The sequence below is a fragment of the Nilaparvata lugens genome, chromosome 6 (assembly GCF_014356525.2).
Source record: "Nilaparvata lugens isolate BPH chromosome 6, ASM1435652v1, whole genome shotgun sequence".
In the NCBI taxonomy this organism is placed as follows: Eukaryota; Metazoa; Arthropoda; class Insecta; order Hemiptera; family Delphacidae; genus Nilaparvata; species Nilaparvata lugens.
The window spans coordinates 55,298,058-55,325,549 of NC_052509.1; the positions used below are offsets into that span (position 1 = coordinate 55,298,058).

At 34.5% G+C, this 27,492-nt stretch overlaps 2 protein-coding genes across 2 annotated transcripts in view; both read left to right on the top strand.

Moving 5' to 3' along the window:
- The window catches only part of LOC111059395 (Krueppel-like factor 6), a 511,994-nt gene extending 493,418 nt beyond the window's left edge, over positions 1-18,576 (top strand). Inside the window, exon 4 of the mRNA XM_039431282.1 lies at positions 18,276-18,576. Coding sequence (XP_039287216.1) covers positions 18,276-18,454 — 179 coding nt within the window. The 3' untranslated portion in view covers positions 18,455-18,576. The remainder of the gene's footprint in view (positions 1-18,275) is intronic.
- Positions 18,577-18,629: 53 nt separating this feature from the next.
- On the top strand, positions 18,630-23,479 carry LOC120351971. Its single transcript, XM_039431284.1, has 2 exons — positions 18,630-19,041; positions 19,104-23,479. Exons 1-2 carry the CDS (start codon positions 18,792-18,794, stop codon positions 19,208-19,210), a joined length of 357 nt encoding a protein of 118 aa, XP_039287218.1. The 5' UTR covers positions 18,630-18,791; the 3' UTR covers positions 19,211-23,479.
- The last annotated feature ends 4,013 nt before the right edge of the window (positions 23,480-27,492 follow it).

Below are 27,492 nucleotides of genomic sequence, written 5' to 3' on the forward strand. Positions count from 1 at the left end.
AACTATTTTGCATTGTCATGCTGCAAATCTGGAGTACGCAAAGTACTCACTTTGCACACTAGTGCGGAAAAGTGATTCTTTGCCGCCTGCAATCAGTGCAGAAATTGTCACTTTTCAAGGTATCTGTAGGAAAAAATGTTTTTCCGGCTCTCAATCTTTTCCTGTCCTCGGACTTGAAAACCGATTTCGAGCCAGAAAAATCTTATTTTCTGCTCCAGGTGCGAAATATACTTTTACTATCAGTTCGCATGGACCTGAACTATTCGCAAGTAACTCGGAACTCTATGACATAGATTCTGGGACAAATAACTAACATATTTATGTTTTAATAATAGAGAGCACAAAGTTCACTACTGTGTGCCACTCATTGAGGGTTCACTATTGTGATGTTAGTCATAGAGCCCCCCGGCGACTGTTTTAGTAGAGTTTCAACGCCCTAATTACTTGGCGATGTTTCTCACAGAGCCGAAAGGACATAGTTTTACGACTAGCTCTCAGAAGCCTGAGCTCATCCTTGTGAGCGGAATGAGACCTCAAAGACTGACTAGATGAGAAGGTTGAGGAGGCACTGGCTTGGCGGGAATTTCAGGAATTCCCAACCCAAGTGGGTCATCCGCCTACTAAGTCCGTCATTCTTCAAGCATGTCTTTGAACTTGGCCAAGAGAGAGACAGAGAGAGAGTGAGAGAGTGAGTGAAAGAACGAGAATAGTGGTCAGTAAGAATGACGTTGGAGAGAGAGAAACAGAGTGAGAGAGTGTGATAGAAAGAGAGAGAGTGGGGAGTAAAAAGAATGAATGAGCGAGAGAGAACGAAATTAGTGGTCAGTAAGAACCGCGTTGAAGAGAGAGATTGATTGATTGATTGATTGATTAGCTGCCTTTATTAAAAACCTGGGAGGGCGAAGTTAGGGCGCAGCTGACCGAAGAGAGAGAGAGAGTGATTAGATTGGATCTCCTTATTTATGTATGTTACAATATTTACTGTCTTATACACTATGCTAGTTATTCAACGAATTTAACAAAGTATAAATAATTAATCAATGAGAATAACGATAATATAATAATGTAATGTAACTTCATAAATCGGCGGTGTTTCAACAAATAATTGTCGACTCTTTTAGAAGGATAGAAAATATCCTACCATTAACGCCGAGAGAGAGAGAGAGACAGAGTGAGAGAGGGTGAGAGTGTGATAGAAAGAGAGAGAGTGAGAGTGAGAGAAAGGAGTGAAAAATGAATGAGCGAGAGAATATTGGTCAGTAAGAACGACGTTGAAGAGAGATAGAAAGAGAGAGAGTGAATGCGAGAGAAGAAAAGAGACTAAAATAGTGGTAAGTAAGAACGACGTTGAAGAGAGAGAGTGAAAGAGAGAGAGAATGCGAGAGAAGAAAAGAGAACGAGAATAGTGGTAAGTAAGAACGTCGTTGAAGAGAGAGAGAGAGAATGAAAGAGGAGGAAAGAGAACGAAAATAGTGGTAAGTACGAACGACGTTGAAGAGAGAGAGAGAGAGTGATTGATTGTTTGATTAATTGCCTTCATTAAAATTAGTGGCGGAGTTAAGACTTCAGGTCCTCTCTGCCACACAACCCTTGGAGATTGATTGATTGATTGATTGATTAAGTACTTTATTTGTGTAAATTACAATATATAATGTCTTATACACTTATACAATAGCTTACAATACAGCAAAGTTTTAGATGAATTTACAAAGCATAGACTAAGAAATTAATTATTGAACTGTACAATGATATGAAAAAATCAATTTGGAATAACTATACAAGATATTAATAACTTATTGTAATGCATCTACATAAATTGGCGGAGCTTTGGATGTATGAATGTCCATTCTTTGGAAAGAATATTAAAAATATCCTTCCCAGTAACTCTCTACCAAGAACATTTATTCATAAGACTAAAGATTTGTTCACAAATAAAAATTTTGTAGGAGTTTTAATATATGTGAAAATTTAAGAACAAATCATATGATGAATAAATAAATAAATAAAGAGAATGAATGAGCGAGGCAGAACGAAAATAGTGGTCAGTACGAACGACGTTGAAGAGAGAGAGAGAGTGATTGATTGTTTGAATTATTGCCTTTATTGAAATGAGAGACAGAGAAAGAGAGAAAGAGAGATAGAGTGATTAAGGGAGGGGAAAGAGAAAGGAAGAGTGAGAGAGAATGAGCATAGCGATGGTCAACGTTGGAGAGAAAAAGAAAAACAGAGAATGAGAGTGAGAACGAAAATGGCGGTCACTGAGGACAGCCTTGGAAACAGTGAGGCTGCGAAACTGCCTCATAAAAGATGTTATGAGGGTAGGAGAGAGTAGCCAATGAAACTCACTCAGACGGAAGTAGTTTCTTACTCACCCTACAACTACTATTTTCAGGACAAGTGAGCTCTCAGACATTTTTCTGTCAGTTTTTCTCTCATAAAACTTGAAGCTCCATAGGAGCTAAGATCTCCATCCAACAAATTATGATGTCATAGGATGTTTTTTTGGTTCAATAGATCAGTTTTGGTCATCCGAATTTACTTGTTATATCAATAACCTCATGGAACCGGATAAGTTTATGGTGACAGAGAGGAGGATGGTGCGGATTTCAAGAAAGGATAATTGAAATAGTTATTTGTGCAACTAGTGCGCAAAGTGACAGTTTGCTGCACCGAAAGAAACGTTTACGCACAAGCCGTAGGCGAGGACGGAATGGTTTCTTGAGTGCCGCAGAGGAGCTTTGCGCACGTATTTCACATTAAGTTTTTCTACTGTTACCATTGAATATGAGAAGTGGTTGATTATAGGTAGAATGATGGCTGAAATTCATCAAATGTTTTGATGTATAATTTTGTTATTAATAACAACATTGTTTTATTTTAAACTTGATAATCTAATTGAAAATTAACGATCGATAATTTATTCAAATAAAAAATTGAATCAATCCAATTAATTTGAATAATTTTAAGTAAATCTTGATTTCTAAATAGTTTTTCAACCAATCAATTTATGAATGATAAAAATATTATTTTAAATAATGAATAAGTAATAAATCTCAAAATGTATAATGGAATGAGTTCTCATTTTTATTTATATGAAAATCAGAAAAAAATAGATGGTACAAATTCGCATTCAAAATAAACGTAAACAATGTCAATAACTGATTGGGATGACTGCAAGATAATACGCAAAGTATTAAGAGTACGCAAAGTAATACTTAGCGCACTAGAGCGGAAAAGTGATTCTTTGCGTTCTGTAATCAGTGCAGGAATGGCCACTTTTCAAGGTAACTGTAGGAAAAGATATTCAATTCCAAGACTTTCTCAACTAATTATTATTATTATCATTAAACAAAAATCCAAATTAAATGCTGTAATTCACCCCGAAGACTTCTGCTACAGCAAATATTGACATCAGGGTAAACAGCTAGATGGAAATTCGATGAGCGCTACTATTCGAAAATTATTTGCCAGCCCGGAAATCGAACCCAATACCTCCTAACATAGAGAAACAATAGAGTAAGTAGATATCCCATTGTATAGGGTGTTTATGTCGCAACGTTTACTGTTATCTCAATCCGATTACTGTCGATTATTGTTGATTTTTACTGTTTTGACCGGGTAAGAGTGTATGAACGGCACAATATGAGAGACTATCAGCGTCATAAAGCTTCACGGGAAAGAACTACGTCGACTATTGGCTTGAGATAACAGTAAAATTGAATAGACTTGTTGTCAAAAATCCACTTCAATTCTAGTGGATTAAAATTAAAGTGCATTTTTGACAACGTTCTAAGTCTATTCAATTATGAAAAAGCTCCACAACATCAACATTCACACTATAAACTTAATTAATAACGGTAAAAGTTGCGACATAAACGCCCTATACCATGGGATATCTATCTACTTATGCTATTGTTCCTCTATGCTCCTAATTGCCGGTCAGGAATGCTCACCCTTACACCAAACTGACAATCTCTGGATAGCAGCGCTCATTTTTTACGAAGCCATAGCGGCCAGCCAGTCTACAGATGTAGACTTTCTCAACTGATTATTGTGAATTCTTATTTTCATCTAGACACTATTGATATTGAATGAATGCAATGATAAATAAATAAATATTTGATTTGATTTGTGATAGAATGATATAATAATTGAATAAATTCACATACATTCATGTTTTGATACAATATTTTATTATGGTACAATCACTCCGAAACTCACCCTAATCGTTATTACAATCATATCGCTCATGATAATTGAATAATTGAATAATTAAATAATTAGTGATTTAAACAATGAAGTGAACTAGATTATAATGAAATTGAACAGTCATCTTAGAATATTTTTTGTCATTCTTGTCAAAAATGAAAACATCACTCGATGACTATGTTAAGTTTCAACATACGCAACTATAGTTCGAAAGAAGAAGTTATTCTATAACTTTGATCTTCTAAGATAATATTCAAATCAATACTCTTCCATGAATGAATTCTTTCACGCATTTTATAGTTTCCTTCGAATTTAATCCTCAATTTTAAAGTGTTTCGTGGTATTTTATAGTTGAATATAAATTCATTATTAATATCAACGCTCCAGGTATATTCATATTTCAAATACTATATCACTAACATGAGATTCACATTATAATAGCAGTGTTTGATAAGCAATGGTATTGCTATCCTTGTCTATCATACAACAACGGATAGCGCTATCTCTTTCTCGCTTTGCTCTGTTGCCCGATCGTCTTTTAACAATATAAAATAAATAAATTATTAAATAATATTTCATATTGGTTATGAAATCATTGTAAAATATGATTTCTTGCTTAATAGAATATAATTGATTATTTTAAACGAGGATGAACAGTTAATATTACATCAATAAACCTGTATCAGCTACCGTCCATAGAAGGCATTTTTTTAGACAACATTTTCGCCATTTTAGCCGCCATATTGAATTTCATTTGATCGAAATTGTTCGTATCGGATCCTTATTTTGTAAGGACCTTAGGTTCCATCGTTAATTGGGAGATGAGATATCGTGTACACATACACACACACACACCACACACACACACACCACACACACACACCACACACACACACAACACACACACACCACACACACACACACACACACACACACACACACACACACACACACACACAACACACACACCACACACCACACACACACACAACACACACACACACACACCACACACACAACACACACACCACACACACCACACACACACACACCACACACACACACACACACACACACACACACACACACATACACACACACACACACACACACACACACACACACACACACACACACACACCACACACACCACACACACACACACACACACACACACACACACACACACACACACACACAGACCAATACGCAAAAACCACTTTTTTGGACTCAGGGGACCTTGAAACGTATAGAAATTTAGAAATTGGGGTACCTAAATTTTTTTCGGAAAGCAATACTTTCCTTACCTGTGGTAATAGGACAAGGAAAGTAAAACGACAACTCTGAAAATTATTGAATTATTGTAAATACAACGTTTTGCGTCGATACGCGAGTGGAAAGCGTAAAAATCGCGAACTGTGTCTGGCTAAGACCACATGACACGTGTAGGTTTAGCAAGGGTATAGAGGTAGGGTATATGTGGCAGATACAGACATAACCCTGGCGATTCAGTGGTAGGTTTACGTGAAACGCAAGGACGGTAGACAGCCGTCTCTAAGTTGACGTCTCTCATTCTTATTGGTCCATAAAGGTTTCACCTTTCTCACACTCTAACTCTCTCATACCTCCTCTCTCACTCACTCTCACACACTCTCTCTTTCTCTCTATATCTCCATCCACCAACACCCAACTCAAGCTTTGGCTCATAAAGGTAAACCCTTTTCTTTAACCCTCTCACTTTCATACTCTTTCTTTCTCAATCACTCTCTCTCTCTCTTACTCTCTTTCTCTGTCAACCTCTCTCTCTCCCTCTCTCCCTCACTTTGGAATATTCTTTCCAAAGAATAGACATTGATATGTCCAAAGCTCCGCCAATTTATGTAGATGCATAACAATATTATCTATTCTATCCATAGTGTGATGAATTTTTCAAATAGATCTCATGAGAAGAGAGAAAAATTGTGATTACCTTTTAAAATGAAAGAATTTGCTAAAAGAATAGTTAGCGACCGAGCGATAAAGCTTACTTATCAATAACTGTATATTAGATAAGAGTACCGTTCTGTACTGAATATTTTTCTAGGAAAATTATTCAATAAAATTATAATTATTTTGCGAATAAAGCACAAATTATTTACGAATTGCTCACTGATTTTGAGGTTACACTTGTTTACTATCGATCAGATGTTTTTAAAAACAGTTCGAACGCAGCTGACTGATTCAAAGCATTGTCAAATATCATGCCGGTTTTCATGCAAGGTAAAATATCATTCCTAAAAATTATAAAACTATCAATAAAGGATCAAGAATTTCAAAATAAAAAATAAAATATATGTATTATTGTTGAAATTATTTATTATTTAAGAAACTGTATTATGCGTCGGTCTTATTGTAACTAAATAGGTCATAGCATGAAATTATATTATCGATAAAACGGCAGAAGTTAATTATAATAATCTCAAACCTAATAAAAATTGTACAAGAATATTAATTATTAATAATTTAATTCAACTGAACCACATGGTAATTAAATCTCTATGGCAGGTCTAAGCCAATCACAGTGCATAGAAATAGCACCAAGACGGTGATCGTTTGAAAGCAACACATGTTAATCTATTATCAGACACCAACCCTGCCTTATCAGTTACACTAGCACGTGTACATTGTATGAGAGGAACTATGTCTAGAAGATTAAGCAGTTTTAAGAATTACATAAATTAAATTATTATTGTAATTAAAGGAATTGTATTCTACTACTTGCCACTGACGTCATGTTTACGTCACAAGCGTTCTACCAATGGCAAATTTTTATGCAAATTATTACATTGAGATTCCGAGAAGCAAGGTCTAGCCTAAAAGCTTAGAGAAAAGAACAGCACTTCCCTTTTGAAATCCTTACCGTGTAGATCTCTTTCATAGTTACCAAAGACCTATTTGTAAAATTTCTTGTTCGATTTTTAATGTTCTATTTGTGAGCCGATATTTTAGGCCAATCTATTTGTTATTTATAAATTTCTGTTTTCATCAATCGATAAATTAAAAGCTTAAAGTAAATTATCCCTTAATTAATTCGGTGAAGGAGATATTTAAATTAAAATTCCCCACGTGCTGAAATTGAAGCCTGGATTGCCGCCGATCAAACGATTTTTGATCTAAAGAAGAAAACCACGACTACCAAGGAATTTCACGTGAGTTATAAGTCATAAGGGGCCCCAATCTACGCTTCGAAAATATTTCAGTGCAGAAACATAAATTTTTTCTTCGTGAAATTATTGGCCACGCCGACAAGCGCTTTAACATTTAAGAGCCTAGAATTTATTCATATTTAATTTCTAAGAATTTGTAGTTGATTAGCTATCCTCCGCTGCCTGAACCACGACCCCGAGCATTTTTAAAAATATTTTATAATTCATTTTTTCACTATTTTTTCAAAATTGTTCAATTTTATCAATCGTAAAATTCTGTTGAATCACGCATGGTATCATGCAAGCACAAGAAATTTTTTAACTATTCTGTTAATGCCAAATTATTATCAACCTGTAAATCAAATCCTGAATCTGCACTGTATGATTACATATTTTATTGTAATATATTTCAGTTTTGTTAATTCGCTTTCTGAGTTCGATTATTTCTTAAGCCTGTCAATTATTGTGTCTGATACGTTCTATATCATCAAGAACCGATCAAATACGATCATTGGAATAATTGAATCAAGCTGGATATTGGAACAGGTCTAAGTGGATGTAGCGAGTGGGGTCAGATCGAGATATTTATTCTTTGTCCTTACCTGCTCATACATCAGCTTTTATCTGTTACCTACCTCGACTTAGGAACGAATGCATCAATTGTACAGCAGAGGCAGCCATAGATCATATAAATTCCTACAATAGAGCTTAAAACCCGACAAGACTCTGTTCTCGAAATATATTCTGAACGATATTTGGTTCAAATACCATATTTTTTAATCCTTCAGAACTTATTAGAGACGCAGTCCCGTAAATTAGCTACATCGGGATTTTTGCTCGACCTGTATGATTTTGTATGCTCATTCTTCACAGGTAATAGTTTTAAGGTATCCGTATTCAGTGTTTAGCGTACGCTACACTACTTATAAAAGTTTCATCATTATACAATCTGTCATTAGAAGAATCAAGGGTGAGCGAGCGTTTAGGCCTCCCGCGATTCCGACAATTGTATGAATCTTGTAGTGAATCAATCAGTCTGGTGTTCACTCAGCGTCCACACACGCATTGTAAAATTTATAGCCGCTACACCATTGACTCAGTACAAGATTCACTCTACATGTGTGAAGCCTTCAAATACCGCTCCACATGATTTGCCGGCCCAACGTGAGGCATCTAAATACAGCATTACATCTCCCTACGTGTATTGTCCTATCCTTGGAGGTGAGAGTGACTCCCCCAGGAAGAGCTTTACATGATTTGGCGCCCAACAGTGATAGGCATTGAAGAGGCGGATAATCGACTGCGAGGATTATTTAGTTGCTCAGTATACTATAGCGCTGACAACGGGAAAATTTTTTGAAAAATTCATGGTTGTGAATTTCTTCAAATTTAATATTAACTGTTCACTGTTATATAAAATAACAAGACGTACCATACCCAATTTTTGAACAGAAAAGAAATTTATCGATTGATGAATTTTTAGAGAAAAAATCGAACTCAGAATTTTATTATTGTGTTATTCGAAAATTGGTCATACTATAAGTCATAGGTTTAAGAAACACCATAAGAAAGGTCATATTATTTGAAGAATATTAGGTCTATATTGAAACAATTTATAAATATTTACAGAAAAGAGGATTGAAGTTATTTACAGTTTTAAAAGTTTTTAAAACATAAAGAGGGAAGTAAAATTAAATCCGGATATATTGCGGAATAATTTAAGCAGAGTATCACTGCTTTTATATAAAATTTTGCGAAGAATACTAGCCCTATATATAATTGCGGCAAGAAATTATAAGAATAAAATATTTATAATAATAGTAATAATAAATTATAAGAGGCGTACCTGTATTACCGCATAAGTTTCACTGTGTATCCTGTATGTTCTTGTCATTTTTATGTTAACGATATTGCTAACTTGACTCATTTTATCACTGAACACATTGCTAAACCACTTTTTCTGTATTTCACTCACTACGAAGCTATAACAATTTCTATTGGATTTCTTATTAATTATTTATATATCACGTCAACACTTTCACGCTTTTTATTCACCACACACGTTCGTCGCATTATTTTCTCACAAACCATGGCAGGAAATGACCAGGTCAATCCAAGTCTGTCGGACACCGAGGACATCTCACCCGATTGTTCGCCGCCATCCGCATCTGCCACCGCATCTGCCGATTTCCATCCAAATGTACTGGATGATTTATCTTCGACGCAGGTGGAGGAGAGCTGCATCCTAGTGGAGGATCCATCGGCAGCCCAAGAGCCAGAGGACGAAACATCGGGAGAGCATACGGACGACGACGCCCCAGAAACAGGAACCCCCATTTCTCGCACCGTTGCTCGGATAAAAAACCAGCAGGTGACCGTTAGATGTATGCCCGCTCCCGCACTGGATATGGACGCCTTCCTGGAAGCAATAACCAGTAAGATAGAGAAAGGAAACAAACAAACAAATGAAGCAATAAAACAAAGTTCTTCAGCAACAAAGGAAGAGTTAAAGAAGGAAATCCAAGAATTAAAAGAAGACAACAAACAAACAAAGGAAGAATTAAAAAGGGAAGTTCAAGAAGCAAAGAAGGTAAATGAACAGGGTTTGGAGAAATTGAGTCAGCGGATGGATGGAGCATTCCGTGACACAGATAAAACCATCAAAAAATTAGCTGAGTGTCTGGATAAATCAATTTTAGAAACAAATAACCGATTGGATAGGATATCTGAAGATATGCATATGGGAAAAATCAGCGTCGAAGTCAGCATTAAGAAACATATACATGTGGAGAAGGATACAATAAAGGTGGTTAAAGTCAAACAAGCAAGCGAACATAACACATGTATGGAAAACCAACCCACCGAGAATGTCAAGACTGGAGTCGCGCCGCACCCCGCAGAACGCCGAGAGGGACCAGCCGACATCACCCGCCAGGACGAGGACGACATCCATCAGGTAGAGGGACAGCCCGTACCACCGCGCGCTGGACACCAGGAGTCCAAGGACGTTGCCCGCCACGTAGAAGAGCAGCCCGGACCGCCGACCGCCCACATCACCGTCCATCCACCGAGGACAGCGCCTGCAACATATAAACCCAGCATTCATGAAGATAGTCACCTAAACAATAGAAATGAAACAGAAACCCACAACAAATTGAAATCACAACTGAAAATAAAAACCTCTAAATCAAAACCACACACAAGTAAAATAGCAGCTCCACGAAAAAGAAAAATGGTCTCAAGAAAAATTTATCTACACCGCCGTCATGTTAGGCTAAAATCTTACATCACGATTCCCACCGACATGCAAGGAAAAAGGAAGACGATATCCAGAAGAACCTACAACCACCGCAGTCATGTCCGGTTAAAATCAAGTAGACTGTACACCGGCATGCAAAAAAAGAAAAGGATTATTTGAAAAAACCCACAGACACCACCGGCATGTCAGATTTAAGGATATCAAACTGCATGTCACCGGCCGACCAAGAGGAAACGAATTTGTAGGAAATGATCTACACCACAGGCACATTCGTTTTAAGCCAAATTTAATAAAATGGATAGTCACAAATCGGAATTGGACCTTGGAGGATACCGAAATCAAATTTAGATGGGGGCTTAAGAAATAATTTCGGATTAACTGAAAAATTGCATTTGTGGAATACACCAATTATCAAACACTTCATGGTCACAGCCTACCCACCGAATCACATCTTTGCAGACCAGCATATTTCTACTACAGCCTAATAATCAACATAACCTAAACTTCGCCGCATATCATCTAATAAACAACAATCCACTTCAAATGAAGAAATTATTATCAACTTTAATAACAGAAGAAAATAAAACTACGAAACAACTTTAAAAAATTTACCAACCTAATCAAGCCATCCGCCTCATGCTACAATCATCACAGAAACAATCGCCTAGTTATATCCGCCCAACTGGAAAACAAAAACAAAAATTGTATTATCCACAGAAAATAATTATAAATTATAAATCAGATGAAGTTAGTAGTGAATAGGAAGAAAGAAAATAAACAAAGTTTATTTGAAAAAATGTGTAAATCTAACCTTGAAATACAGAATCGATAGAAAAAAATCTATTCGGAACCAAAGCCTGTTCGATAATTTTCTTCGTCCCACCAACCAATGTGTACGAAATCCTAGAGTCAATGTTAATAGAATTCAAGCAATATCGTTATTCAATTATTAATGTAACATATTATTTAATGTGAAATCATAAGCAAAAAACCAACCAAAAATATATATTTATGTTAATTTGCACGAAATGCGCATGTTCTATGTCATATATGAATGTATCTCTAAAAACTCCAAAGAAAATGAAATTCTTACCTTTAAATGTGAAATTTATTACTGTTGCATCAAAAGATCATGAATTGTAATTCAAATTGATAAATGTAACCTTAAGGACTTAATATTTGTAACCAACATTGATAAAAATCAAGAAAGCCATTTCAAGTGTAACCCTGTTTGTACGCAACGTACTAAGCGCAAATAAGAAATTGCTCGAGTCTAACGGTAGACGATTGTCAAGTCACCGAAGTAAAATCACACTCTCACCCAATTTATGTAAAAGCCAAACCAAAGAGTCGAAACCTGTAATAACTATGAAAAAATGATGAAAGTCTATATTTGTTGCAAATACTAGTCAAATCTTAAGAAGTAATATGTGAAATCTTGTATATTTGTTATAGTTATGGGTCTGCTCATAAGCCACCCGTGAATGGAAGTTGTGGAGTTGTTTTAATGAAGGATCCAAAGAGACCTCATTAATTATTGTATTTCGATTGTATCCAATGAAAGGAACAATCAATTATTTATTTTTTCGTAGCCAAAAGTGCACGATATATTGTTTTTAGTGTTAAGTGTTGAGTTTTCGTAGAAGTAAGGAGATGAAATAGTGTATTCATCACAATATCGGATTTTTCAAATAGTCATTGTTTCGACTCGTCTCCCAATTACCTATTTAAAATATCCTGGGGGCTTTTGTGTGATGAATTTTCAAATAGATCTCATGAGAAGAGAGAAAAATTGTGATTACCTTTTAAAATGAAAGAATTTGCTAAAAGAATAGTTAGCGACCAAGCGATAAAGCTTACTTATCAATAACTGTATATTAGATAAGAGTACCGTTCTGTACTGAATATTTTTCTAGGAAAATTATTCAATAAAATTATAATTATTTTGCGAATAAAGCACAAATTATTTACGAATTGCTCACTGATTTTGAGGTTACACTTGTTTACTATCGATCAGATGTTTTTAAAAACAGTTCGAACGCAGCTGACTGATTCAAAGCATTGTCAAATATCATGCCGGTTTTCATGCAAGGTAAAATATCATTCCTAAAAATTATAAAACTATCAATAAAGGATCAAGAATTTCAAAATAAAAAATAAAATATATGTATTATTGTTGAAATTATTTATTATTTAAGAAACTGTATTATGCGTCGGGTCTTATTGTAACTAAATAGGTCATAGCATGAAATTATATTATCGATAAAACGGCAGAAGTTAATTATAATAATCTCAAACCTAATAAAAATTGTACAAGAATATTAATTTATTAATAATTTAATTCAACTGAACCACATGGTAATTAAATCTCTATGGCAGGTCTAAGCCAATCACAGTGCATAGAAATAGCACCAAGACGGTGATCGTTTGAAAGCAACACATGTTAATCTATTATCAGACACCAACCCTGCCTTATCAGTTACACTAGCACGTGTACATTGTATGAGAGGAACTATGTCTAGAAGATTAAGCAGTTTTAAGAATTACATAAATTAAATTATTATTGTAATTAAAGGAATTGTATTCTACTACTTGCCACTGACGTCATGTTTACGTCACAAGCGTTCTACCAATGGCAAATTTTTATGCAAATTATTACATTGAGATTCCGAGAAGCAAGGTCTAGCCTAAAAGCTTAGAGAAAAGAACAGCACTTCCCTTTTGAAATCCTTACCGTGTAGATCTCTTTCATAGTTACCAAAGACCTATTTGTAAAATTTCTTGTTCGATTTTTAAATGTTCTATTTGTGAGCCGATATTTTAGGCCAATCTATTTGTTATTTATAAATTTCTGTTTTCATCAATCGATAAATTTAAAAGCTTAAAGTAAATTATCCCTTAATTAATTCGGTGAAGGAGATATTTAAATTAAAATTCCCCACGTGCTGAAATTGAAGCCTGGATTGCCGCCGATCAAACGATTTTTGATCTAAAGAAGAAAACCACGACTACCAAGGAATTTCACGTGAGTTATAAGTCATAAGGGGCCCCAATCTACGCTTCGAAAATATTTCAGTGCAGAAACATAAATTTTTTCTTCGTGAAATTATTGGCCACGCCGACAAGCGCTTTAACATTTAAGAGCCTAGAATTTATTCATATTTAATTTCTAAGAATTTGTAGTTGATTAGCTATCCTCCGCTGCCTGAACCACGACCCCGAGCATTTTTAAAAATATTTTATAATTCATTTTTTCACTATTTTTTCAAAATTGTTCAATTTTATCAATCGTAAAATTCTGTTGAATCACGCATGGTATCATGCAAGCACAAGAAATTTTTTAACTATTCTGTTAATGCCAAATTATTATCAACCTGTAAATCAAATCCTGAATCTGCACTGTATGATTACATATTTTATTGTAATATATTTCAGTTTTGTTAATTCGCTTTCTGAGTTCGATTATTTCTTAAGCCTGTCAATTATTGTGTCTGATACGTTCTATATCATCAAGAACCGATCAAATACGATCATTGGAATAATTGAATCAAGCTGGATATTGGAACAGGTCTAAGTGGATGTAGCGAGTGGGGTCAGATCGAGATATTTATTCTTTGTCCTTACCTGCTCATACATCAGCTTTTATCTGTTACCTACCTCGACTTAGGAACGAATGCATCAATTGTACAGCAGAGGCAGCCATAGATCATATAAATTCCTACAATAGAGCTTAAAACCCGACAAGACTCTGTTCTCGAAATATATTCTGAACGATATTTGGTTCAAATACCATATTTTTTAATCCTTCAGAACTTATTAGAGACGCAGTCCCGTAAATTAGCTACATCGGGATTTTTGCTCGACCTGTATGATTTTGTATGCTCATTCTTCACAGGTAATAGTTTTAAGGTATCCGTATTCAGTGTTTAGCGTACGCTACACTACTTATAAAAGTTTCATCATTATACAATCTGTCATTAGAAGAATCAAGGGTGAGCGAGCGTTTAGGCCTCCCGCGATTCCGACAATTGTATGAATCTTGTAGTGAATCAATCAGTCTGGTGTTCACTCAGCGTCCACACACGCATTGTAAAATTTATAGCCGCTACACCATTGACTCAGTACAAGATTCACTCTACATGTGTGAAGCCTTCAAATACCGCTCCACATGATTTGCCGGCCCAACGTGAGGCATCTAAATACAGCATTACATCTCCCTACGTGTATTGTCCTATCCTTGGAGGTGAGAGTGACTCCCCCAGGAAGAGCGCTTTACAATAGTTATTACAAATTGTTTTTTTTTCGTATTATATACAGCTACATAATTATTTTCTTAATTTATATTTTGTAAATTCATTCATAATTTTGCTGTATTGTAAGCTATTGTATATAAGTGTATAAGCCAGTATATATTGTAATCTTCATTAATAAAGTACTCAATCAATCAATCAATCCACCAACACCCAACTCAAGCTTTGGCTCATAAAGGTAAACCATTTTCTTCAACCCTCTCACTTTCACGCTCTTTCTTTCTCAATCACTCTCTCTCTCTCTCTCCTACTCTCTTTCTCTGTCACCCTCTCTCTTTTTCTCTATCACCCTCTCTCCCACCCTCTCTCCCTCACTCTCTTTCATTCTGTCACTACCCCTCTTGTATAAAGGTTAACCATCTCACTGTCACAGCCTTCCTCCTCAAACACTCTCTTATTTTTTCTCTCTCTCTTCCTTACCCTCTCTCTATCTATCTCTATCACTCCCCCTCTATCAGCTTTGGATCGTAAAGAAGTTAGAGTCCAGAGACACATCCCCCTCACCGCAAAACCCGGCTACCCTCCAATACGATGCAACACTTTTTATATCTGCTTTCTTTCGATGATCCCACAGTGGCATAACTGACAGACACAGTTTTTACTCTCCCCGGTCGCACTGTCTTATACACCTATAAATTGTGATGTTTTTTTCGTTGTAAGAATTTTCTCATGCTATTTTTCACTAGCCTATCCTTACACTCCTATTGTACATTTCGATGAAAAGTTGAGATAGATTTGTGAGTGCAAAATTATTTAAAAATTTGGAAAAAAGTAAGTTTGTACAGCTTTTCAATTAATGGGGGATTTCTTGCGTGCTTAATCTATAATGCAATTTTTTTAGAAAGTTTACATTCTACAATATATGTAGGATACTTCATATTTTGAAATAAGATTCTCCCAACTCACTTTATTAAACTTCTGTTCATGGCAGTTTTTGATTAGCAATACCTTTGCCTATTACAATACCCTTTGTCTAATCTCTCAAATTTATTCATTCCTTGTACAATATTACAAAAATAATTAAGTTGACATGTTCAATGTATAAATACAAAAAATCAAAGTACAAGAGAATGTAAAGCTCACAAGAAATGAGTCCGTTCGTGAGCTTGATTAAGGAAATATATTAACTTTAATAACTAGAAAGTAAAATATAACGAGAATAAGATAAAATACAATAATCTATTATTCAACAATGCAGATAGTGCTATCTCTTCATTGCTTTGCTCTGTTGCCAGATTGTCTTTTAAAAATGTATGATTAATGAATTAATCAACAAAATATTTCATCTCAATCATGGAAATTCATGATGAAATTATTGAAAAATATAATTTCTCCCTTAATTGACCGAGCGAAGTGAGGTCTAAGATTCATGTCGACGGTTTGGCATTTCTCTTAATGTTTAAATGTTTGAATGTTAAAATGTTTTAATGTTTGAATGTTTAAATGTTTATAATAATGTTTCTATGTTGCGCATTTACGGCGAAACGCGGTAATAGATTTTCATGAAATTTGACAGGTATGTTCCTTTTTTAATTGCGCGTCGACGTATATACAAGGTTTTTGGAAATTTTGCATTTCAAAGATAATATGAAAGGAAAAAGAAGCCTCCTTCATACGCCAATATTAAAGTAAAAAACAGACTATGGAATTCATTCATCATAAATCAGCTGACAAGTGATTACACAGATGTGTGGAGAAGCCAGTCTATTGCTGTGTTTCCATATAAGGTCTATAGTTTCAATCAGGTACTTGTTTATGAGAATACTGCGTGAGGTCTACTGTTCACAGAACTACTAGTAAAATATAAAAATTTATTATTTAAAACGAGAATGAACAGTTAATATTACATTGATTAACCTGTATCAGCTACTTATATAGAGCTACTTATATACGTCTATAGAAGGCATTGACAAGACAGAGGATCAACAACCTTCTTCTATTTTTCTCCACTGCCATTATAACGTGGACCTCACTGTGGATGATGACATGTCACAATCAACCGTTCAGTTTGCTTCACTTGAACTCCCAAAACGCTCGCTTGTTCAATCTAGGAAACTTGCAATACGATCACTATAAAGGGTGGGCCAACGTGGGAGGGAAATATCATTTGCCACACACATTTAGGAGTTTGTGTCGAGCATGAGATAATGCCTCGTCGGCTCAAGTTGTGTCTCTGTTTTGTGGAGGGGGGAGTGATGAAAGGGGAGGGTGAATGATGAGGAAGGGGTGGGGGGAAGCGATGAAAACGGAGCAATGTCAGCAGATTCATTGGCAAGCAGAGGTGTCGTCTGTTGATAAACAACACCCGCCCCGCTGTAGGATAAGATAAGCTCTTCAGAAATAATTCGGCGGTATATGCTGTCATCTTAAGAAGATATCAACATACTCGCTGACTGGTGTGTTGGAGTCTAGCTGGAGAATAACGGATGACAGGGATAGAAGCTGGAGACGATACGGGGAGAATTCAGAAAAAGAGAATTTAAAATGGAGTTTTGAGTCTTCGTGATTGCGAATTTTCACCCCTTTGCCTTAAGCCGTGTCCACACTGAACAAATGTTCGACAAACATGTTTGTTGAGGAGCTCAGGGATAAACATTGTAAAAAGTTTGAACATCTATTGTTTGTCAAACAAAAATTACTGTTTCTCCAAACATTTTCAGTGTTCACAGCAGTAAAACATAAAACCTGTTCTTCCCACTAATAATTTGTTTGGTCACGAGTCCACACTGGCCACGGACAAACATTGTTTGTCAAACATATTGAAATTTGCACAATCTCTTTCTACAAACATGTTTTTAGAACATTTCTTCAGTGTGGACACGGCTTTATCATAGAGAAACAATAGCGTAAGTAGATATCCCATGGTATAGGGCGTTTATGTCGCAACTTTTACTGTTATCTCAAGCCGATTACTGTCTATTATTGTCGGTTTTTACTGTTTTGTTGGGATGAGAGTGTATGATCGGCACAATATGAGAGACTACCAGCATCACACAGCTTCACAGAAAAGAACTACGTGGACTATCGGCTTGAGATAACAGTAAAAGTTGCGACATGAACGACCTATACTATGGGATATCTACTTATGCTATTGTTTCTCTTTGGCTTTATAGAATTTATCAGTGTGGTAATATACTGACTGATACACTAATGAATTGATTCTTGAGTCTTAACTAATGATGAATCTTGAACCAATGTGTATTGATATGTCTATAATCAATGTATATTATTCTAGATGCTCTTAATTCCTAGATAGATTGAATAGAATTTGATTGATAGTAGAGTAATGGTTGATTTTTTGTGTGTTCACAGGAGAAAAACCGTATCGTTGCCAATGGGAAGGCTGTACCTGGAGCTTCGCACGCTCCGACGAACTGACACGTCACTTCCGCAAGCACACGGGCGCGAAACCCTTCAAGTGTCAACAGTGCGACAGATGTTTCGCCAGGTCGGACCACCTCGCGCTACACATGAAGCGGCACTTGGTCTAGGCACGTCACACACTTGTCACAGGTGTGTGACTGGCCTGAGCACTGCCAACTATGGGGCCAGTACCAGTAGTATTAGAACACTTGCCGGCGACTGTTCTACAGATTACACGTGTCGCACGTGTGACACTTGTGAAGCGGAGACTGTTCTACAGATGTCAAGGACTGTTTTGCACGTGTGACACTTGTGGAGCTGGGACTGTTCTGCAGATGCCGTGGAATCTTTCACAGAAGCCAGGGACTGTTTCACAGATTGCACGTGTGACACGTGTGAAGCAGGGACTGTTTTACGGATTCCAAGAACTGTTCTACGAGAGTCAAGATCAACAGGGACTGTTCTATGGATTCCAAGAACTGTTCTACGGGAGTCAAGATCAACAGGGACTGTTCTATGGATTCCAAGAACTGTTCTACGGATGTCAAGATCAACAGGGACTGTTCTATGGATTCCAAGAACTGTTCTACGGATGTCAAGATCAACAGGGACTGTTCTATGGATTCTGAGAACTGTTCTACGGATGTCAAGATCAACAGGGACTGTTCTATGGATTCTGAGGACTGTTCTATGGAAGTCAAGGACGGTTTTGCAGATCACACGTGCGATACGTGTGCAGCAGTGACTGTTATACGGATTCCGTGGACTGTTTTACAGATCACACATGTGACACGTGTGAAGCAGGGACTGTTGAGGTGACTGTGATTTCGGCTCACTCACACACATCACAGACTGTACGCGTGCGACGCGTGTCGCACGTGTGACTGTGTGAGCGACTAATATGTTGTGTTGTTTATTGATTTTTCGAAACAAATCCACTTCTCGTTGCCAAATTCAATGTTAATTCGTTAAGTCCTAGTCCTCGAATTAATGATATTATATAGTTCGATTTATCATTATTTTCATCCTCATAATATCATCTCCCATTGAACGACTGTCGTGTTTTCAGTATGGGTTGAGTTGCAGGAGTGGTTGACGAGGTTTGTTGGGTGAATTATTGAAAACAAATATTTCAGATTTTTTTGTATAGTACCTACTAGTTAACAACTAACAACCTATTCTATTTTGACTTAAATTGATAAAAATATCATTTGTGGAGGTAAAACTCCATTCTACAAGGTCAAGTCTTCTACATTGGTCAAGGATCAATTTAAAGGTTATTTTTCACATAGAAGGATTTTCACAGAGAAATTTAATCATTGAAAAATTATATTTCGGATAACTCACATGAATTATTATTAGAAACAAACTGAAACTTGACAACCTACTGGATTCCAAGATAAGGTATCCAGTACTTTTTATTTATATTGACAAACAAAGCTTTAATTGATGTTTAAGTTCATCAAGGATTATAACTTTCAAAACAGTCAATTCTTTTCAACAATCTGTGATACAATGTAATTCATCACTCAATTGAATTAATACAATTAGGAATGTTGATCATGAAATTTATTTATGATTATTCAATGCTCCTTTGCTGAACTCAATCTTGGTCTTGATTATTGGAGCATTATAAAATCTATTCAATTGTAAATCCATATATATGATCTTGAAAGAGTAGGTGCTAGTTGCACAAAAATAGCAATAGCAACAATGATTAATTCCGCGAGAACCAATCAGAGAAGCCGTCTGTCTTTTCAAAACGCCTTCTCTGATTGGTTCTCATGAAATTAATCACAATTGAAATTCAACCGGCTTTTGTGCAACCGGGCCCAAATATTATAAATGTTCTCATGATATTACCTTCCATCATCTGTAGCTCATAGGAGATATAATTTAGCTGAAAAAAAGGGCGATAAATTATTATTTGTGTAGACATTTTTCATAGTCGAATCTGTAATTCTATATCCAAAATGTTTTTACTTCTTTCAAAAACTTGATATCCCGGAGATATTACCAGGTCTCATCAGAGAAAAAATAATATTTTAATGTCATTCTTGTGGTCGAATCTGTATTCAAATATTATAATTTCTAATTTATTGTTATAAAAACTTAATATCCTGGAGATATTACTAGGTCTTTTCGAAGAGATTATAATATTCTGTTGTCATTTTCATAGTCGAATCAGTACTCAAATGATATATTATCTTTTATTGTTCAAAATACTTGATATCCTGGAGATTTTACTAGGTCTAATCAATAAAATACAATTCTATCTATTTTTAGTTCTTCTACTTGTTTCAATTATTTGGTATCCCAGAGATATAAGTAGGTCTAATCAAATAGAATACAATAATCTCTATTTGTAGTTTCTATTTCTCTATATTCTAATAAAGTTCAAATTCTAATGAAGATATCATGTTTATTTTGTATTCTTATTCTATTTTCAAAGGGTACTATAATTCTATTCTATAAATACAAGAAAGTAGCCCTAAAATTCATACATTTAAAGAAGTTTATTCACTCTCAACAAAAATCGAAAACCACTCCATAACAGTCTGCCAACATCTTGAGAGCAAACGAACGAAGGAAATTCGGAAGCTCCACAGAATCGTGAAAACGTCATAGATGGAAAACCCCAAGGAAAATTGGAAAATTGTGCGCGTGTTATCATCTTCATTGTTGAGGAAGTCGGCCCGTGTCAACTTGCTACCGTTTAGTGAAATATTGTATAGTTTGAAATAGAGGTAAAAGACTTTTGGGTCATGAGAATCCAAGTAAAAAAATTATATTATGTAATAGAACGATCATGTAAGGAAGTGCAGCCTTAAAAAACAAAAACACTAGTATAACGAAAAGTATCACAGTTGTTGGCACAAAGTGAAAGAAATTAAAGTAAGAAAGAGAAAATAAAATTTCTTCAACTTTGTGTTGGTGGATAGCTGTTGAGTGCTTGAAAATACGAATTGTGATAAGTTCCATCTGGAGTGAATGTTTTTGAATGTATGCTAGGAAATAGTAATGTTGGAGGTTGACGTGAACCCAGGATGGGAAAATTGATGAAAATCCGGGAAATTTTTTTCCCGGAAAATGAATTTTGTGATCGCTAGTTGTTGAAATAATTACATCTAGCCCAGCCACCCTCAATTTTGAGAGTGTTAATAGAATGCCTAACATCAAATTTTGTCTGTTGTCTGTTGGACATTTAATTATTGAATTTATTGATCGTTCGGTTATCCAATTGTTATTGAATGTGAAATGTGTCATTTTAATCATCCCCTTTCAAAGAGAATAACATTAATACAACGATTTAGCTCGAATTACTATAATATACAGGAATATATTTTAGTAATAACTTCTCTGTGTGTTTTATACTAATCCCCCCCCTCAAGAATGTCTGTCCCTTCCATTCCAAATCGTGGATAAAATAATGTTTCGATAGAAAAATACAAAATAATTGTGATTGAAGTATTGCTATATTTAGCTTACATTTCTTTCGATATTTTTCTTCATTAATTGTCTTTTATTATCGATATAATAATAATTGTTAACGCTGCATTCCTATATTTTTAATCGATACAACTTTTTGATGAAATAGTTCGGATTACTTTGAATGTCTCTATCATCATCGTCGTAATCATTGTCATCATTTTAACTACTTGTATTTTGAAATTATCGAAATGGTTATAGATAATAAGTAATGAGTGAATGTGTGTGTGAGAGAGAGAGAGTGATTGCTGTTGGAATCGAGAGAAATCAGATTGAAACATTAAAATAATGAAACGCTATAATGAAACTATTAATTAGCTCTGATATTTTAGAATTTGTAAGTTTTGTACAAAAACTTAGAGTAAAATGAGTCTGTCTGTGTAAATTAATTATTGAAAAGCTGATTAATTCAAAAAGTGAAAATGAAAAAGTAGATAACTTTGAGAATTTCGTGAACGAAACAAACGTTATTAATTCAAATTTTGAGGGAGATTGTCTTAGGAATTTGTAAATTTTGTGAAGGTATATGAATTATAGTTGAATTGAGTAATGCTTTGAATGTTTGAGAGTAAAATAATAGGGAAGAAATTTTATATTGATGATGAATTAGTGTCTAGTGGGAGAATTTGATTGAAATTTTGCATGGATGTGACATCGATTGCTTTATTGTCTCTGTATGTTCAAAATGCGAGGTTCCAGCATTCTCACCACATTCTGTGGAATTCCAATATATTTTAGAGGTTTGCTTTTCAAAATAATTTTCGATAATTTGAATAATTGATCTTGGTGTTAAGACATTGATCAGTTCCGTCATTAACTACGGAACGGTTATTAGATTTATCTAGCTTTTCATTATTACCTCTACCAGTTATTTTTATCTTTGGCACTGTAGTATTCACTGTGGCCATTCTGAATATCGTACATCTCTGCATAATTATCGAAAATACTGTTTTTTGTCATACTTTGTGCCATGTAATGGAGACTTGAGAACGTACCACTTAGCTTAAGTGTATTTTTTGTATCGCTTTTTGGTGTCGGGTTGAGGAATCTTGAATCAACTCTATCGTAGAAATTAATTATTTTTCACAAATATTGTTACTTTCTTGGAAGCAATCATACTTAGATTTAGATTTTATGACTTTTGTTTATGTAAAGATCGAATATTTAGTAGCATAGATACAAATTATAATCTATCATGGAAAACATGTTTTTTTTCATAAATAATATTGTAGTTTCATTGGAAGCAATCAATCTTAGAATTAGATTCTATGACTTTTGTTCAATTTAAGATCGAATATTTTTAGTTGACTAGATAAAAATTATGATTGTTAAATTGTATTTATTTGAATAAATACATCAGATGATTTATGTCAGTTCTTATCTCTCATCCAATTTATCTCGAGTGTATTTCTCTTCAATTAAATCTCTCTTTTGTGAATGAAAAATGTACACCCCTTATTGTTCAGGGTTATGTGTATTTACAGTACCCTTTTTAAATTTTTACAACTTTCATTTTCAAGTGGAAATAGAATATAAAAATGAAGTATTTTAATCATTGAGGTTATAAAATCAATTCGAAAAATGATGAGATTATCAAGTAAAAAGGTAAAAGGCATCAATCATATGAATAATTCAGGATTGAAAGGTGTAAATTTCGAGTTTTTGTCTATAAACTATATTTGACTGGTTCGTAACACCATTTCTTGAAACATGTATTAATAACATCATCAAACAGAGCCATTCAATAAGGGAATGAATGATAATTCATTTTATGAATAACCCTTGTGGTTTCGAAGAAAAATATACATTGCCGTCTGATATTTGAATCACAAAATTATTTATAATCTGTAATGGGATGTGTGTAATTTAAACTTTTTCGCTAATGAGAGATTATCAATATTGCAATTTACAATTGGCATCAAGATTATATTTCACTGACGTATTTATTCTATAATATCACTCTAGATGATGTAAGTCTCATTTGTTATCTATAAATAATGTTGATAATTTATATAGTTTTATTTTCAAATGAAATTTATTATTAGACATAATTAGGTTTTATCGATATTTCGTGTTGTATCACGTATAATGAATGATTTAGTATTAGTTCAAAGATTTATTGATCATTACATTTTTTCAATGTTTATATTTGTTTTATTTCGTCTGATAGTAAGTTTATGTAATCATAATATTTGTGTTCTATAGTTTATAGTTTAGTCTTTAGTTTATGTGATTTATTGCTGGTGAAGATCCAAAATTCTCAAGTGAAAGGATAATTTTGACAAGTTATATTTGAAAATCTAAAATTTTATATCCTATAATGTAATTGATTACATTAGAATAACGAAGTATATAATTCACTCCCAATAGCAGAAATGATATCCAATATTTTTCAGCATTCAACTGGTTTTGAAAAAAGGATAATATAGTCGATGAATTTCATCTTGTGATATTCTATCACAATTATTATGCTATTCAGTAAAAAGCTATCCAAACTTCTTATTGCTGGAGTCTATCAAAATTAAGGAATGATTTATAACGAATAAATATTATACTCATATCACTAACTTCATCACATAATATTTAATATTCCAACATTGTCTACTTGTAGAAACCTTATAAAGGTTCAAGAGAACATATACATGTTTGGAATTTGAATTGTTTCGCTGAATAGATTTTGTGATATAGTTATAGAAACACCAACATCATCATCATCATTTTTCCAGTCATATACTACTTGAAAACTTTAAGCTATTGTGAAGATCTATTTGAGTATGGCTATTGAAATTATATAATTGAAAAATGAAAATAGATTCTTTTCATATGAATGCATTGAAGAACAAATAAATGTGATGTAGTTCCACTCTGTCGAGAACTCCAAATAATTTGATATCAAAAACAAATTCTAAAAGAAAATATTAGAAATCGATGGATAATAAACACGAAAATCTCGAGCTGACGATTTTGTATGTTATTTATTGAATCTGTAGCTTCAAATGACTTTCGAAATGTCTTATCAATAGCAAAGCTCTTATTGCTGGAGTCTTTTAACTCCCTACCCAACAAGAATTTTATTCAGTTGGAATGAAAACAATATTGTCAGTTCCACAAAGAGTTGAGAATTTTCTTTCCGTACAAGTTTTATCTATCAAAATCATTTATTTATTCACAATTACACAACTTACAAAAAAGTACCACCGGCTCACGCCAAACCGCTTCTGATTCTAATTTTTACAACAGATTTCCCCTGAACAATAATTATTCAAGCCACCTCATCTAGATCTTTCAAATGTGTTTCACTTCAACTTCATTTGCATCTCCATGGAATAATTAATCGATAGATTTGTGAAATTTGATCATTTGAGAAATGAGCCATCATTAGAGTTATTCATGTTACCCAATGACGATTCTAAAATCGACGTTTAATCTTAGTTCAATTTGTAAATATAGGATAATTAAAGAGAGTTATTTTATTTATATGTCCAATTTATTAGTTTAATCACATGCATGTTCTTCCATTATTGTATTATAATTTGTCACTGCATTTTTTACTGATTCTCAAGTCTCCCTTGGTGATCTCTGTTGGTGAAAATCAAATTCATGTATACAGTAATTTATATTCATGTATAATTGTAGTAAAAACGCCTCAAAAAGATTATTGTAATCAGAATGGCCAGTAATTTGATATCAAAAACAAATTCTAAAAGAAAATATTAGAAATCGATGGATAATAAACACGAAAATCTCGAGCTGACGATTTTGTATGTTATTTATTGAATCTGTAGCTTCAAATGACTTTCGAAATGTCTTATCAATAGCAAAGCTCTTATTGCTGGAGTCTTTTAACTCCCTACCCAACAAGAATTTTATTCAGTTGGAATGAAAACAATATTGTCAGTTCCACAAAGAGTTGAGAATTTTCTTTCCGTACAAGTTTTATCTATCAAAATCATTTATTTATTCACAATTACACAACTTACAAAAAAGTACCACCGGCTCACGCCAAACCGCTTCTGATTCTAATTTTTACAACAGATTTCCCCTGAACAATAATTATTCAAGCCACCTCATCTAGATCTTTCAAATGTGTTTCACTTCAACTTCATTTGCATCTCCATGGAATAATTAATCGATAGATTTGTGAAATTTGATCATTTGAGAAATGAGCCATCATTAGAGTTATTCATGTTACCCAATGACGATTCTAAAATCGACGTTTAATCTTAGTTCAATTTGTAAATATAGGATAATTAAAGAGAGTTATTTTATTTATATGTCCAATTTATTAGTTTAATCACATGCATGTTCTTCCATTATTGTATTATAATTTGTCACTGCGTTTTTTACTGATTCTCAAGTCTCCCTTGGTGATCTCTGTTGGTGAAAATCAAATTCATGTATACAGTAATTTATATTCATGTATAATTGTAGTAAAAACGCCTCAAAAAGATTATTGTAATCAGAATGGCCAGTAAGTTGTTAGCTTTTCTCTTGTGCTCGGTGCAAATAAACGTATGTTCCTGTTGAATTTGTAGTGTTTTCATTCATGAATTTGTAGTTTCCATTCATAAATTTGTAGATTCCATTCATGAATCACTTGTCATTCCACAGGAAGACAGCTCTCTATGTTGTGAAACAGATGATGTATAGTGAGAACCACGAAATATAATGGCAGTATTTGATTATAGTCCAGGCAATGATTGCTCAAAAAAGGGTATAGAGGGAAAAGTTATATTATGAATATATATAGAATAGTATATTATGCTACAAACACAGAAAGTTAGTGTTTACGGTATGAGGATGGTTTCCCAGGTGAGGCTTGCCGAGCCCGGGAATATGTTATCCAAATACTGTAAACACCTTTCTGAGAGAGTCGCGTACAATATTTGTCACCACACTACAGGTATTGCTGACGCCAAAAAACTAGGCGGTTTCGTGGGTCTCTTGTGCGTTCCAACAGCTGATGTTGTCAAGTAGAGTTGTCATCTAGCTTGGGTTAGATGATGATTTTTAAATCAAAAGAGACAATAAATAGATGCATTGCATCAGCTGTGAGTAGGTTACACCATGTGACCCCGAAGCCGCCTAACGTTTTGGCATCAGCTATATAAAAATAATAAATTGAATAAGAATGTTCTATGAGGGGGGGGGGGGAACTTTGATGTCTCATATCTCAAGAATCAGACGTCGTAGGGTACTCAAAGTGGGGTGGAAATTTCCGATCTCACCCTCCTGAACACAATATGGCACATTTGTCCAAACACATTTTCAAAAATTTTCAAAAAGCGGCCGGAAAGGGTACTCTTTCCAGCCTAGGCCGGAAAGAAACCTGTTCTGACGTCAGACGAGAGTCGTCTGCAAACAATGTCTTTCAGATCTACGTAGGGACTGGAAAACAGCTGCTTTCTGTGCAGTGTGGCGAAAAACAATTTTTGACCCTTCACTTCTGTTTAAAGTGGTGAGGTGGTAAACATATCAAAAGTCCCCACCCCTGAAAAAACGTCTTCCAAACTTTTCCATCCATAACCCTTCGTTGACTGGACTATAACATTACTATCGCTATCCTTGTCTATCATTCGACAGAGCAGATAACGCTATCCTCCTCCAACTCCTGATCTTTCAAACAATGTATAAACATAATTAACTGACTGAGATCTCAATTTTGGAAATTCATTAT

Bases quoted from the DNA above. Each gene is read 5' to 3' on its own strand.
- LOC120351971 (XM_039431284.1), top strand. From the start codon at position 18,792: ATGGATTCCAAGAACTGTTCTACGGGAGTCAAGATCAACAGGGACTGT. The intron at 19,042-19,103 runs ATCACACGTGCG...ACTGTTTTACAG, and splicing joins AGTCAAGGACGGTTTTGCAG to ATCACACATGTGACACGTGT.